The sequence below is a fragment of the Papio anubis genome, chromosome X (genome assembly GCF_008728515.1).
Source record: "Papio anubis isolate 15944 chromosome X, Panubis1.0, whole genome shotgun sequence".
NCBI classification, from domain to species: Eukaryota; Metazoa; Chordata; class Mammalia; order Primates; family Cercopithecidae; genus Papio; species Papio anubis.
In genome coordinates this window covers 114,743,388-114,758,618 of record NC_044996.1, presented here as the reverse complement: position 1 = coordinate 114,758,618, position 15,231 = coordinate 114,743,388, and the positions used below count along the sequence as shown (strand labels likewise).

Genomic DNA, 15,231 nt, shown 5'->3' with positions numbered 1-15,231 from the left:
GGATCACTTGAGGTGAGGAGTTTGAGACCAGACTGGCCATCATGGCAGAACCCCGTCTCTACTAAAAATACAAAAATTAGCTGGGTGTGGTGGCAAGTGCTTGTAATCCCAGCTACTCAGAAGGCTGAGGCATGAGAATTGCTTGAACCTGGGAGGCAGAGGCTGCAGTGAGCTGAGATTGCATCACTGCATTCCAACCTGGGTGACAAAGTGAGACTGCCTCAAAAAAAAAATGATGGAAAATTTGGAATTTCCCTATTTCCCTAGATAGAGGGGATTTTGAAGCAGTAGAAGTAGAAGAAATTACCAAGAAAAAATACACAAGTAGAGAAGATATTTACATAAGTAGAAGTAGCAGGCACTGGGATAGAGAAGTCAGAAAAACAATGCAGTTATTCATTTTTTGTTATATATATCTATATCTATCTTTGTTATATCTATATCTATCTTTGTTATATCTATCTTTGTTATATATATCTAGATATCTATAGATATCTATCTATCTATAGATATCTATAGATATCTATATATAGATTATATATAGATTACAAATTATATATATATCTTATATATATATATAAGATAGGGTCTCACTCTGTCACCTAGGCTGGAGTGCAATAGTGAGATCTCAGCGTACTGCAGGCTTGACCTCCTGGGCTCAAGTAATCCTCTCCCCCTCAGCCTCCTGAGTAGCTGGTACTACAGGTGTATGCCACCACACTTAGCTAATTTTTAAATTTTTTGTAGAGATGGGGTCTTACTATATTGCCTAGGTTGTGTCAACTTCCTGGGCTCAAGCAATCCTCCTGCCTCAGCCTTCCAAACTACTGGGATTATAGGCATGAGCCACTGCACCTAGCCTGAAGTTATTCATTAGTGTGGAAATCCAGGGTGGAGATATTTATGAGGGAGGCATGGTCAGTAGCACAAAACATTAAGAGGTCATAGAGGCTGAGTACCAAGAATGGACCATTATACATAGAAATTAGGTCTTCATTTGGTGACTTTTTTTTTTTTTTTTTTGAGATGGAGTCTCGCTCTGTCACCAGGCTGGAGTGCAGTGGCGTGATCTCGGCTCACTGCAACTTCGGCCTCCCAGGTTCAAGTGATTCTCCTGCCTCAGCCTCCCAAGTAGCTAGGACTACAGGTGCACGCCACTACACCCAGCTAATTTTTGTATTTTTAATAGAGACGGGGTTTCACCATGTTGGCCAGGATGGTCTTGATCTCTTGACCTTGTGATCTGCCCACCTTGGCCTCCCAAAGTGCTGGGATTACAGGTGTGAGCCACCATGCCTGGCCATTTGGTGACTTTCAAGAGTGAAGTTTTACTAGAATGCTCAAGATAGAAGCCTGATTGCAAATGGTCAAAAGAGATGTAAGCAGGTAGGAAATCGAAGATATGTGCTTTGCAAAAATACAACCATCTAGGAATGGTGAGAGAAGGACATAGTTTGTGAGGTTAACAGGATTATGTAACATTTTGGGAATTTTGTTTGATTTTCTTTGTAAGTTATGGTAAGATCAGAGAATGTTTCTTTGGAGTCTGAGCAGAGAACAGATGAAAGTTGTAAAATAAATGGGGTATAAGTGATGGGCAAGACCAAATAAGAGGTTAGAGAGACTGGGATTGAAAATTTAGTTAATTTCTCCCAACCTCAGCAGAGAGAAAATGACAGTCCACTCAGAATTCAATGAAAAGCCCATCTCTGTTTCAGAGTGGGGGAAGAAATTATGGATGATTCTAATTTTTCTTTCAGCTTAGCTGTATTTTCCAATTTTTCTAGAATGTTAAAAAAAATTGATTATTTGAACATTAAATTTTATTTTTCTGAAAGAGCACCTAAGATAGCTGTCTCATTTATCCAGGAGTGCTGATTGAGTGTGACAAAGTTTTTACCTCCGTCATAGCTTCCTCCAGGGTCAACCCCTTGCCCCTGTGTGCCATCTTTGTCACACCTCTTTGGGCTGCTCAGTCCTGATCTGATAGTCATGAAGGAGAGCAAGCAACCTTTACCTTTGCAGAAGCTGGAAAAGTGAGACATCTTTTTTTTTTTTTTTTTTTTTTGAGACGGAGTCTCGCTCTGCCGCCCAGGCTGGAGTGCAGTGGCCGGATCTCAGCTCACTGCAAGCTCCGCCTCCCGGGTTCACGCCATTCTCCTGCCTCAGCCTCCCGAGTAGCTGGCACTACAGGCGCCCGCCACTGCGCCCGGCTAGTTTTTTGTATTTTTTAGTAGAGACGGGGTTTCACCGTGTTAGCCAGGATGGTCTCGATCTCCTGACCTTGTGATCCGCCCGTCTCGGCCTCCCAAAGTGCTGGGATTACAGGCTTGAGCCACCGCGCCCGGCCAAGTGAGACATCTTTCTGGGATGTTTGAACAAAGTACAGTGTTCTATGAGTACAATGTACAGTGAAGAAGGCGAGGTAGATCACGTAAATGCTGAAAGCTCCATATGTGCTTGATGACTGGGAAGAAAGAACAATAAAATTTAAGAGGAAAATACTTGCATGTGTACTGCTTTAAAAGCTGTGGCCTAAATATAGCAAGGAAGTCTCTTCATATTTGCTAATACTCATTAATTGCTTATTAAGTATACTCACTTAAGAATTCACTTTTATTAAATGCCTTGAGTCTTCTCATCAATTTTGCACTAAGACACATATGCAACTGTTCAGTATAGTGTTTATATGGATGCTAAATTGGTACAGAGTTCTCCTTTAAAAAGCATGAAATAGATAATTAACCTCCATTTTTATGAGTATTTATCACAGTAGATTAACTTGAAATATATAGCTTTTTCAGTGTGTGGCAATAAAACGGTATAGTGATTTTGTGTTTTAGTTTGTAAATGTGTTACCTGTACCTAGTGTTATTTGACAAGTGTCTTTACAAAATTAGATATCAGTCCCATGCTCCTTGAATTTGTCACCTGCTCATGAAGCAGGCCAAGAATATATTTGGATGAGAGGATATAGACTATCCTAGGCTAATCCTTATTCAGAACAATGGTACCTGGAAAAATGTCAGAAAACAATTTCCCTTGGTTTTGTGTTTGTTGCACAATCAAAATGCAGCTGACGGGATCTTTTGAATTAGTGCTGACTGGTAGTAGCTTCTTCTGGGATCCTTCTGCCAGCTCCTGGACTGAGTGCTGTCCCATCTTTCAATTGCTGGAATGTCACCAACACAGTCAGAACCCTGGTGGTGCAGGGCATAGCAGCAAGGCCCACGGGGAGGGAATGCCCAGCTTGGGCAGAGCTAAGCAAGGGTGACTGTAGCAACCTTGTTACCCCAACTCAGCTTAACTGTTCCTCTGTGACTCTTATTGGTATCACTTTGGGCCACTTATCTGCCTGGCACAAGTCAAAACTACCTATTAATGTCCAAGGGCCAGACTTGCTGCACAGTCCAAAGTTTATATTGATAAGGCTGCCACAAAATAAATTTAGTTCTTCTGTAACAGCCATGTTACATTCTGGCTCTGATTATCAAAGGTAGACCTTAAATTGCCTTCCCTTCCATGCCACTCTTGTCCTAGCTTTCCAACTACACCCTCCCACACTCTGTATCCAGCCTCCCTACGCTGCCTGAAGATAGTGGTGTTTCTCGGTTTATGACTGTATTAATGATAGAGCTAAGCTGGCTGTCAGTTATGATGCTTCACTCCACATGGATTAGTAGTAACATACTATGACAGAACTTAGAATTTATTGTAATTCAATGGTATTTTATAAACACAGCCCTGGCCTAGGACTGACTAAACACTAAATACTGTATCTGCATTTTTCTATTAAGATTGCACTGGCCAGGCACAGTGGCTTACATCTGTAATCCCAGCACTTTGGGAGGCCGAGGGGGGTGGATCACGAGATCAGGAGATCAAGACCATCGTGACTAACACGGTGAAACCCCGTCTCTACTAAAAATAGAAAAAATTAGCTGGGCGTGGTGACACATGCCTGTAGTCCCAGCTGCTTGGGAGGCTGAGGCAGGAGAATCGCTTGAACTCGGAAGGCGGAGGTTGCAATGAGCCAAGATTGTGCAACTGCACTCCAGCCTGGGCAACAGAGCGAGACTCCATCTCAAAAAAAAAAAAAAAAAGATTGCTCTAAGTACATTTTCTTCTAGGCTGATTTCTAAAACATTCCATGAAGATATATGATTTTTGTTAACTTTAGGAACTTTTATAAAACCATAATATAATGACTTTTTTGGACTAAATTATATGTCAGTTTTGATCATTTGTATTATTAATGTTTCATTATTTGCTTTCAATAAAATTGTCTTACTATTCATTCTCCCTTCAACTCTAGGTATGGAACAGGATGTTTCTTACTATGTAATACAGGCCATAAGGTTGGTTCTTTAAATTAAAAAATTGATAAAAGTCTTTAAGTTCATATAAATAATGCTTGAACATAATTTGCTATTAAATTACTTTTAGTCTTTAGCTTTTACTTAATCTTTATCAGGGTTTAATTTAGAGCTCAATACAAAATTTGAATGGTTCTAATAAGAACCATTTTAGGCTTTTTGAATTTTATATGTGTGTTTTTAATTGTGTTGGTGGGAAATCTAGACTGAGACCTCATCAAATTCTTAATGCAAATCTAATTTGAAACAAGGAATAAACTTTTTATACAGCTGAAATGTGTTCTTAATTCTGATCATTTTGACTATTTTTTAAAATTGGTTTATTGATTGCATTATTTTGTACCTATGTTATTATAACTTTAAAAAAATGTTCTCATGTTATCTTTTCATTTTCCACTACTGAAATCTTTTTTTTTTTTTTCTTTCCTACAGTGTGTATTTTCTGATCATGGCCTTCTCACCACAGTGGCTTACAAACTTGGCAGAGACAAACCAGTATATTATGCTTTGGAAGTAAGTTCTTTTTAATCAATATGGATAATATGACAAACATTCAAAGCTAATAAAAATTACAGTGTTTTCTAACACTTTTCTGGTAAATCTTAATACAGAAGACTCAAAAAGTTCTGCTTTCTTGGCATTTGATTGAGTTGAAGGAACCTGAGACTGACCTGGGTGTCAGGACTCACAGGAGACCTTGATTAGATTGGTTCCTCAGTTCTTATGCCAATTAATTGTGTCACCTTAGGCATATTACTTGACAGCTCTACAATGTAAGGTTTTTTTTTTTTTTTCAATCTCTAAAGTTTAATTGGATTAACGTGCTAACATTTCTTTCATCTTGAAAATTCTTTGTTTTTATAAATAAAATGCTCCAGTGTTCCAAAGAGAACCCTGGGCACAAAAAAGCAGAATAACTCTTTTCACTTGTCTCCTCATAAAAATAAATTTTGTGTAACATTTTGATATAGAAAAGAAAGTGAGGAGATTTATGCCACTTATCACTGGAAACATTTGTTTCAAACATGTTTGTATGTTATAGTAGGAATATGCCAGCCTAAGCCTGTAGGATATGGTAAGTTTGTGTTAGAAACGTTTATTTATAAAGTCAAAGAAATAGTATTCTTTTTGTAAAATTAGATACATTTCTTATAAGCGTTTCTATATAATTAATTTTGAAATGGCTACCTTATAATGCACAAGTATACACGTGATCTGCAAACTTATTGAGGCTCATTTTTGGAGTGTCTGATAATAATTTGGTCACAAGTTAAAGACTTCTAGTTAGAGTTAAAACATTTTATTAGTCATTATGCCTAGCACATGAAGAATATTAGTTTATTTCTATTTTTCTCCCTTCCCCAACCCATAAACACTATAATATCTGCCCCAGCTCCTTTTCTATGGATGGAAGCATTTGTGAAAACTTAGTCTGTATATTAAAGGTATCTTAACACTTCTCAGAACTTAAAATCCTACAAGCCCTCTCCCTTTCTACTTTCCATCTGTGGAGAGTGCATAGCACAACAATAGGCACATAAAATATGCACTTGATAAGTGTTACCTATAATATGATAAGAAGAATATGATTCTGCCTTTTTTCTTCTTGCATAGGAGACAATTAGTGCTTTAGAATTACAGGTGCCTTTGACCTGGGACAGGCCTCAGGGACAGGGGTCACTGGGTCTTAACTCCCCTCCCAATATGAAAAGCCTTCTCCTGTCTCCTTTACCAGTCCTTTACCAGTAGCCATCCAGCTTCTATCTGAAGACAGCACCCAAAGTTGCTTCTTAATAACACCTCTAGCATTGGACCTGCATTGGTTGTCAAAAGCGTTCCAACATTAGAGGCTGCAGTCAGTTTCTCTGGGTCTTCCTCCTCCAGGGTAAACTGACCCAATGCCTTGATCTCACATGGTTTATGGATGCTTTATAGTTCTGAGCTCCCTTCATTGGGTGCATTGCAATTCATGTCGTCCAGAATGGAATATAATATTCTACATCTAATCTGACCTGTACTCAATCAATAGGGTGATTTGTGCCTCTCCTACCATAAGCACTACTTTTGCTTTTCTAGCCTGAGAGTTCATTAATTTAGACTAATAACCCCTTCATATTATTGGCCCTGGGAGCATATGCTAAAAAACCTAGCTTGTTTTCAAATGAATCATTGTCAAACCAAGTCTGCTTCGTTCTATATTTGTGTAGTTTTTTGGTTAAATCTAAATTCAGGTCTTTGTTTCTTCCTGTTTAATTTCATAATAGTGATTTTAGCCTATTCCTATATAGTCTGAATTCGTTTTCATTCTTTACTGTTACTCTTTCAGTTTTGTCTCATCTAGAGATTTAACAGGCATATGCTTTATGATTTTGTTTCAATTTATGTAATGCTTTTAGATGCTTAGAATTGTAAAAGCTGAGAGAGACACTAGATCATATGACAATATACTTAGTTACACCCTCCTATCCCCATGTTTTACACGTGAGGAAACTGAGATTAGAAAAGTGAAACTGGACTCCCTTGGCCAAGTAACTTTTGACAACAGTAAGTAGCAGATCCAGGATGCACATCCAGATGCTTGGACATCAAAACCTTGATGCCTAGGCCACCCTGCTGTACCATTTCCTTCCTTGTGAGTCTGGAAGTTCTGGGCTCCAGTCTACCAAGCCCAGTGTTGTTGTCCCTGCATCTAGCTTATGTCCTTTCCTTCATCTGCTAACCTAGCAGTCTCAGCAACAACAACAGCACACATACGCATACTAATGTTAACGGTGTAGTTAGAATTTTTTTCTTTATGTTTTCTTACCTTTTTTTTTTTACAATTAACAAACATTTAAAAAAATTAAATTAAACCAAACCAAAAAACAAGGGTGGGGAATAATGCTAGATTGGTAAGACTTTTTATCAGTAAACTCATGCTAATTTCACTTGGTCATACTAATTCCTTTTTTTGTAAATGCTTACGAAGTATATATTTAATAATATTGTCTTTCATTTGATCGACTGTTATTAGGCTTAGAAGTTGGAGATAGGAACATTTTAATCTTTATGCTCTTTAAAACCTGAGACTATAGCTACCCATCTTCAGTCTTTTAGTCTTTTTTCATTCTTCCTCTGCTGATTTGGGAGGAATAAGAAGTATTTCTATGTTTTTATTTTGGTGATTTTTTTTTTCTTTTGTGTATACCCTTAGATTTTTAAGACATTGTTTAACCATATATTTTTCTAAGCGTGTATGTCATTGTTTGATATTTTTAATCTCCCAACCATGATGAGGACCTCTAATATTTTATTCTACCTCCTTCATCACCAATCGTGTTATTTTGTTTAAAGCTTTCATTTCCCCCATTTTGTTCAACATGCAATAATTACTATTGTTTACTTTGCAGTCCACAATAAATCATATTTATTGACTTATTTTTCTTAGTTTTCTGTGTCCAGTATCATTTCTTTCGTCTCATACCTTTTTTATTCCCATCTACTTTTTTTTTTCTTCTTTTTTTTTGCTGAGGGGCATCCTTCTATATTTCTTTTAGTAATAGTGTGGGATAGTAAGCCTATTCTTTTTAGGTTTGTCTTTATTTTGCCCTCACTCTGAGGATTAGTATAAAAGCCTATATTAATTGTTTTTCCCACATCCCTTCTGGCCATTTTCAATGCTGATGAGACCTCTGCTGTTAATATGTGGTTCATTTGTAGATAATCTGGTTTATTGTCTGGGAGTTTCTAACATTATCTCTTTATCATTGATGTTCTATAGTTTTACTATGATATGCCTGGGTTTGGATTTATTTTTATTTATCCTGTTAGGTACTTGGATCCAAGTCTGTCTTCAGATCTGGAAAGTTCTCAGCAATTATCTCTTCAAATATTGCTCCTCTACCATTACCTCCATCCTCTTCTGGAGTTGCTATTGGATGAATATTGGAACCTTTCAACCCATCATCCATGTCTCTTAACTGCCCTTTTGTAATTTTTTAATCTCTTTGTTTCTCTGTGCTGCGTCCCTGGTGAGTTTCTCAGTATCTACCTTCCATTTCCAAGTTCTCTCTTTAAAACAAACAAGACAAAACATAAAAGCCTTTTTTGTATTGTGAAATATAAGGCACATACAGAAAAATGCATTAAATATCAATGTACAACTCGAAAAATTACTATAAAGTCTCATGTAACTTGTTCCTAGAACGCTGCCAATCCCAAGAACCTCTATTTGCCCCTGATCACAACTTCCTCCCTCTCCCTGAGATAAACATCAGCCTGACTTTTATCATAATCACTTCCTTGCTTTTCTTTGTAGTTCCAACACTTAAATGTGCAGCCCTGAACACCAGAGTTTAGTTTTGCATGTGTTTAATATTTGATATATTAAAAATATAAAAGAGGAGAGAGAGAGCATGTGCATGCGTATCTCAGTCACTTAGTATATATTTTTTTTGTATTTTTTGATCTGGCTTCTTTCAGTCAACATTATGTTTGTGAGATTCATCCACAGTATTATACATAGCTGTTTTTTTCATTCCTTCTTATTGCTATATGAAATTATTGAACTTCAGTATTTATTCAGCTGTTGATGATATTCGAGTGGTTTTCAGTATTTGGCTATTATGAAAAATGCTGCTATGAACATTTTTGTATATGCCTCCTGATGTAAATATATTCACCTTTCTGTAGGAGTAGAATTTCTAGGCCATAGATTATGTGTGTCTTCACTTTGAGTAGATAATGCAAACCATTTTTCGCAGTAGATGTGGCAAGTTACACTCCTACCAGCAATGTGGGGGAGTGCTAATTTACTCATCATCTCTATCTAGTCTAGAGTTTACCCCATCTATTACATTTTTCATCTTATTTAATATTTTCATTTCTATAGTTTTTATTTGGTTATTTTTCACATCCACCTGATTTTGTTTCAGTTCTCTGTTTTTATTTTGATTCTTAATTTCATGTTTGTTTGTTTTTAAAATGGAACTCATTTCCTAATTTATCTCCGAATACTTAAAGCATACGTATTTTAAAATCTGTGTTAGGCCAGAATGAACTCTAGTCCAGCTATTAAGTTTGTTGGATTTCTTTCTTTCTTTTTTTTTTTGAGACGGAGTCTTGCTCTGTCGCCCAGGCTGGAATGCAGTGGCCCCATCTCGGCTCACTGCAAGCTCCGCCTCCCGGGTTCATGCCATTCTCCTCCCTCAGCTGGGACTACACGCGCCCGCCACCACACCCGGCTAATTTTTTGTATTTTTAGTAGAGATGGGGTTTCGCCGTGTTAACCAGGATGGTCTCGACCTCATGACCTCGTGATCCGCCCGCCTCGGCCTCCCAAAGTGCTGGGATTACAGGCGTGAGCCACCGCACCCGGCCTTGTTGGATTTCTTAATACAAGAGTTCTTCATATAATTTAGAATTGTCACTTCCAGCCTTGTCTTCCATTAAGCCATATAGCCTCAGTCAGCAAATACACACTTGCTTATTTTTCTAACATTCCTACACAAGTAAGAGAGCGCCACCTAGCCCCTGGCTTCAAGCATTGAGCCTGATTCTTTCTATTCCCTGTCTTACACAAAACATTTTGGACCCCTTTCTTCTGGAGGAACCAGTTCCCAGCCACCACTCCTACTCCCTGACACATATAGAAAAATAAATCAGAAGCCATCATGCTCGTGGCTTCAGTCCTGTTTGGTTAAGTGTTTCCGTGTCTGTCCACATAGATGTTATTCTGTATTTGAGTCAGCATGTTGTTTCAGTTTTCTCTTTTATATAGTGTCTGTTATCCTCTGTGGTTAGAACAAAGGGGATTTTTGAAGTACAAACTCATTATTTCTGCTCATGTAAGCATCTGCATCTTCTTTTTCATCACCAAGAGAACTCTTTTTCTCTCTCTGAAGCCCCTGGCAGGTGATACTAAGGCCTGACATTTTAACACCTCTAAATTCTCATTTTCAATATTTGTAAAAAGAAATTGGTGTTCATGATCCTTAAGTTGTTCTGTGACATTAAACTCATATTAAACTGGTTAAATTTGTCCCACCCTTTCTAGTTGGAAAATATTTCTCAGTAGTGGAAGAGACTGGAGCAAAATAGAGCCACTGAATGGTTCTGCCTTCCCTCTGGCATCCTTGTTCCCCTTCTTTTTCCAAATACTGTTTCACAACACAAAAATCCTTTTGGGAACTTTTAATGTGATTATGAACTTGAGCTTATGACTTGAGACTTCCATGTTCTGTGTTTTGTCACTAGAATATAGATTTCCCGAGGCCAGGGTACTTGTCTATCTTGTTTACCACTCTGTCCCAGCAGGCTGGCAGATAATACGTACCCATTAAATATTGTTTAAATACAGAATCCTATGTTAGGCCATTTTTTTTCTTTTTAAATATGAACTTCAAAGAGGGTTCCCTATATCGCCTTATTGGTTTCTTTAAATGTCTCTTCCCCTATTTTTTCTTTGGTATGGTTTAACGATTATAGCATTAAGATTTCCTTTTTAGAGTTTTTCATCCTTCTTGAGCTAAATCCCGATTTTAGGTATAAACCTATGTAGTAGATTATCTATTGCTGTGTAACAAGATTACCACAAACTTAAGTGGCTTAAAACAACACATGTGTTGTTTCTCAGTTCCCATGGGTTCAGAATCCAGGCACAGCTTAGCTCGGTACCCTGCTCGGAGTCTCACAGGGCTGCAGTCAAGGTGTTGACTGAGGCTCTTCTGTCATCTGAGGTTTAATCTGCTTCCAGGTTCATTCAGGTTATTGGCAAAATTCAGTTCCTTGTGGTTGTCTGCTTCCTTAAAGTCAGGATGGGAGGGAATATATCCAGCAAGACAGGCACAGTAAATCATGTAATGGAAGCACATACACATCACCACACATATCCCATCACTTTTGACATGTACTGTTGGGTAGAAGAAAGTCACAGATATCACCACACTCAAGAGGCGGTGATTATGCAAGGGTATGAACATCAAGAGGCAGGGATCATGGGAGCCACCTTAATTAAAAGTCTATCTGCCACAAGCACATAAACATTGTTTATGAACTTTTACAATGTTCTTTCTTGAAAAGTATACTTTCTGAGCAATAAATGCTTTTAATTGTAGTTCCCCAACTTGTTACTGAAGTATTAATGAAATCTGTCACATTTCAAAAATAATGTTGCTCCAATTCAACTCTTCCTTTTCTCTATGCAATTAAAAATGCTATAGAGTTAGACACTGCATTTGTAATATAATATATACAAATTAACTACATTATAAATTATATATTTACAGATACATGGCACTGTAGTATACACAAAACTGTGTTTGCTATGCCTGATGGATGATTGTAAGCAATTTAGGGTAATCTTTACTTTACGTGATTTTTCTTCATACTCACCAATTTTCACCCTAATTGCCTTGTAAGCTACAATTCTACTGCATCCTGAAATATCCTGCTTTATTTTTATACTGTTAGTGGCAGTGGCATTCATGTCAAGGAGCTTTCGAAGAAAAATGTGTTTGCCTGCTATGACATTACATCAGATCTACTTGATTATTTTTAATTCAATCTTCGTATAGCTTATTTCTTAGCCTTTCACTTTCCAGGCTACGTGTCTAGTTTTAAAATAATTTATTCCTCTTGCCCTGTTATAATTTAATTCATTATTCTTTACACCCTCTCACTTTCATTGCATCTCCCTTAGTATACAACTGTTAGGCTTGCATGCATCTTTTCCAGGGAGTCATAACCTAGAACAAGGGCTGATTCAAATTTGTAGATGATATACTAAAGTGTTGGATCTTTATACTTAGGATGTAACTTATGGCAACTTAATTGATAACAAATAGACAGTCACCTTCTATTTATCACTTTAGGTTTTGGCTGCTATACTCTTTTCCTGTCCAACTTTGAAGCATTATACCATCTTCCTTTTTTTTTTTTTTGAGATGGAGTCTAGCTCTGTCGCCCTGGCTGGAGTGCAGTGGCTGGATCTCAGCTCACTGCAAGCTCCGCCTCCCGGGTTGAGGCCATTCTCCTGCCTCAGCCTCCCGAGTAGCTGGGACTACAGGTGCCCGCCACCTTGCCCGGCTAGTTTTTTGTATTTTTTAGTAGAGACGGGGTTTCACCGTGTTAGCCAGGATGGTCTCGATCTCCTGACCTCGTGATCTGCCCGTCTCGGTCTCCCAAAGTGCTGGGATTACAGGCTTGAGCCACCGCTCCCGGCCAACCATCTTCCATTTTATTTCCTGCCTCTGAATTCAGAAGACCACATGTCTTTTGTGAATTTAGAGGTGTCTCTCATTTTTATTTCTTTAAAAGCTAAATCATACCATGTATTATATCCTGACAGCAAAATTATTTACTTTTTTCAGATAAGTGTTTTTATCTACCTTTTATTGTGTTATATTGAAACTAGTCACTTCTGTATATTCCTGATGACAGAATTTAAAACAATTATCTCCTGGAGCCTTAACAGTAACTATGTATTTTTTTTCTTTTGTTTTAATCTAAATGATACTCTGATTCTCAACTAGTTACCTCTAATCAAAACCTTGATTTTCCTTTTGCTAAAATCATATTGCTTCCTCTTAAAAATATGGTGTAAGCATGTCACATCCTATCTTTTTCAATGGAAATGAGGTATATCAGCATGTGGTTTCCTAGAGTATAAAGTTCCACCAGCTGTGCCACAAAATCACTTTACTAGACTCCTAGCACAGTGGCTTCTAAAAATTCATAGTTAAATCTACTTGCCTAAAACAATTATGTATGCATTTCTTGTTAGATGCCATTTAAGGGCAGTGTCTTTGAGAGTATAAGGAGGAGGGCCACCTGTTTTTGTTTTTGTTTTTCAATTAGGTCTAGAATTATACTGCCCATGGCAGCCATGGCCACATGCAGCTATTGAGCACTGGAAATGTGGCTAGTCTTAACTGAGATGTGCTGTTAAGTGTAAAGTATATACCAGACTTCAAAGATAGTACAAAAAAAATCTCAATAATTTAATATTGATTTCATGTTGAAATTATTTTTTTAATACACTGGGTTAAATAAAATATTAATTTTACCTTACTTTTACCTTTTTAATGTGGCAAAAATGTAAATTACATATGTGACTCATTTTATATTTCTATTGGACAGCACTGGTCTAGAAACTCTTACATATTTACTAATATTTGGCAGCTGCTATCTCTGAATTGTCTGTTTCCAAAGGAAATTTGAGAGTAAAGTTCTCAAATCTCTTTAAACCAAAATTTTACTTAGTTCTCTTGAATGATCCCTCTAAGTACCTAAATATGTAAATGTGTCAAACTTAATAAGTACAACGAGTTCTTTTAGGCAGGGAATGAGCTGTGTTAGAGTCCCTTGTAAGGTATTTGTTGAATTGTTTTTGTCCCATTTTTAAAGCCTTGTCATATTTGCACAGCTATGTCAGATCTGTTCCTCAAATACTTTTTGTGGTTAAAAAGCCATTTTATGTATGTAGTAATACAGAGTACTGTATGTATGTCTACATATATAAAAATGTGTAAACGTATAAACAGAATACAGGCATTCTGTAGGTTTGCAGTAACATAGTAACTTCTCATAGAAGCTATGAATGATGGAATATGCCAGCATATTCATTCTCTAGTTTACTTGCATCTTGACAACTGACAATAAGAAGGCATTACCATTTGTAATTCAGTTAATAGAAATGGGGACAGGTCCCTACATTTAATATCACCTGACATTTGGTTTGGAGTGACTCTGTGGAAGTAATATACATTAATAATCTATATGAATGAACTATCAGAACTAAAAAAATTTTCTTGGAATTCCTAGTGGTTTGTGCTGGTACTTTTTTTTTTTTTTTTTTGCCGTCAGGATTTTTTTATAATAGCTTTATTGAGATATAATTCATATTCCACACAATTTACCCTTTTAAAGTATACAGTTCAATGGTTTATAGTAATACTATATTTACAGAGTTTTACAACCGTCACCACTATCTAACTTTAGAACATTGTCACCACCCCAGAAAGAAACCCCATAACCACCCCCTATCCCCTAGCCCAGGCAACCACTACTTTCTTTTTCTATGGATTTGTCTGTTCTGGACATTTTATATGAATGGGATCATACAATATATGGTCTTCTGTGCCTGGCTTCTTTCACTTTGCATAATGTTTTCAATGCTCATCCATGTTGTAGCATGTATTAAGACATCATTCCTTTCATAGTCTGATAATACTCCATTGTATAGACATACTGTGTTTTATCTATTCATCAGTCACTGGTGTTTGGCTGATACTTTAACATTAAAAAATTAATGAAGTCAATATTTACATTTAGTAAGAACCTTCACATATATTCTCATATTGAGCCTCACAGTAGTTTGTTTAGGTAAGTGTTGTCATAGTCATCATTTTATAGGTGAAGAAATGGAGGCTCAGAAAGCCTAAGTAACGTAGGCAAGTTACTTAATTTACTAAGATTAACTTACTAAAGTACTTAGATTAGTTACTAAGATTACACAGCAATTAGGTACTAGAACTGGGACTCAAAGCCAGTTTATCCAACTCTAAAATATGTTTTTATCGTTATTGCCACAGCTCTAGGTGATTTTGTTTTAAAGAAAAATTACAGGCCGGGCGCGGTGGCTCAAGCCTGTAATCCCAGCACTTTGGGAGGCTGAGACGGGTGGATCACGAGGTCAGGAGGTCGAGACCATCCTGGCTAACACAGTGAAACCCCGTCTCTACTAAAAATACAAAAACTTAGCCGGGCGAGGTGGCAGGCGCCTGTAGTCCCAGCTACTCGGGAGGCTGAGGCAGGAGAATGGCGTGAACCCGGGAGGCGGAGCTTGCAGTGAGCTGAGATCCGGCCACTGCACTCC

The 15,231-nt window shown here is 37.4% G+C and overlaps 1 protein-coding gene across 18 annotated transcripts in view; it reads left to right on the top strand.

The window, feature by feature from the left end:
- Nucleotides 1-15,231, top strand: part of GK (glycerol kinase) — a 78,681-nt gene that overhangs the window by 50,171 nt on the left and 13,279 nt on the right. For all 18 annotated transcript variants that reach the window (XM_031660448.1, XM_021933060.2, XM_021933063.2 and 15 more), the window contains 2 exons: nucleotides 4,316-4,358; nucleotides 4,809-4,889. In XM_031660448.1, coding sequence (XP_031516308.1) covers nucleotides 4,316-4,358; nucleotides 4,809-4,889 — 124 coding nt within the window. The remainder of the gene's footprint in view (nucleotides 1-4,315; nucleotides 4,359-4,808; nucleotides 4,890-15,231) is intronic.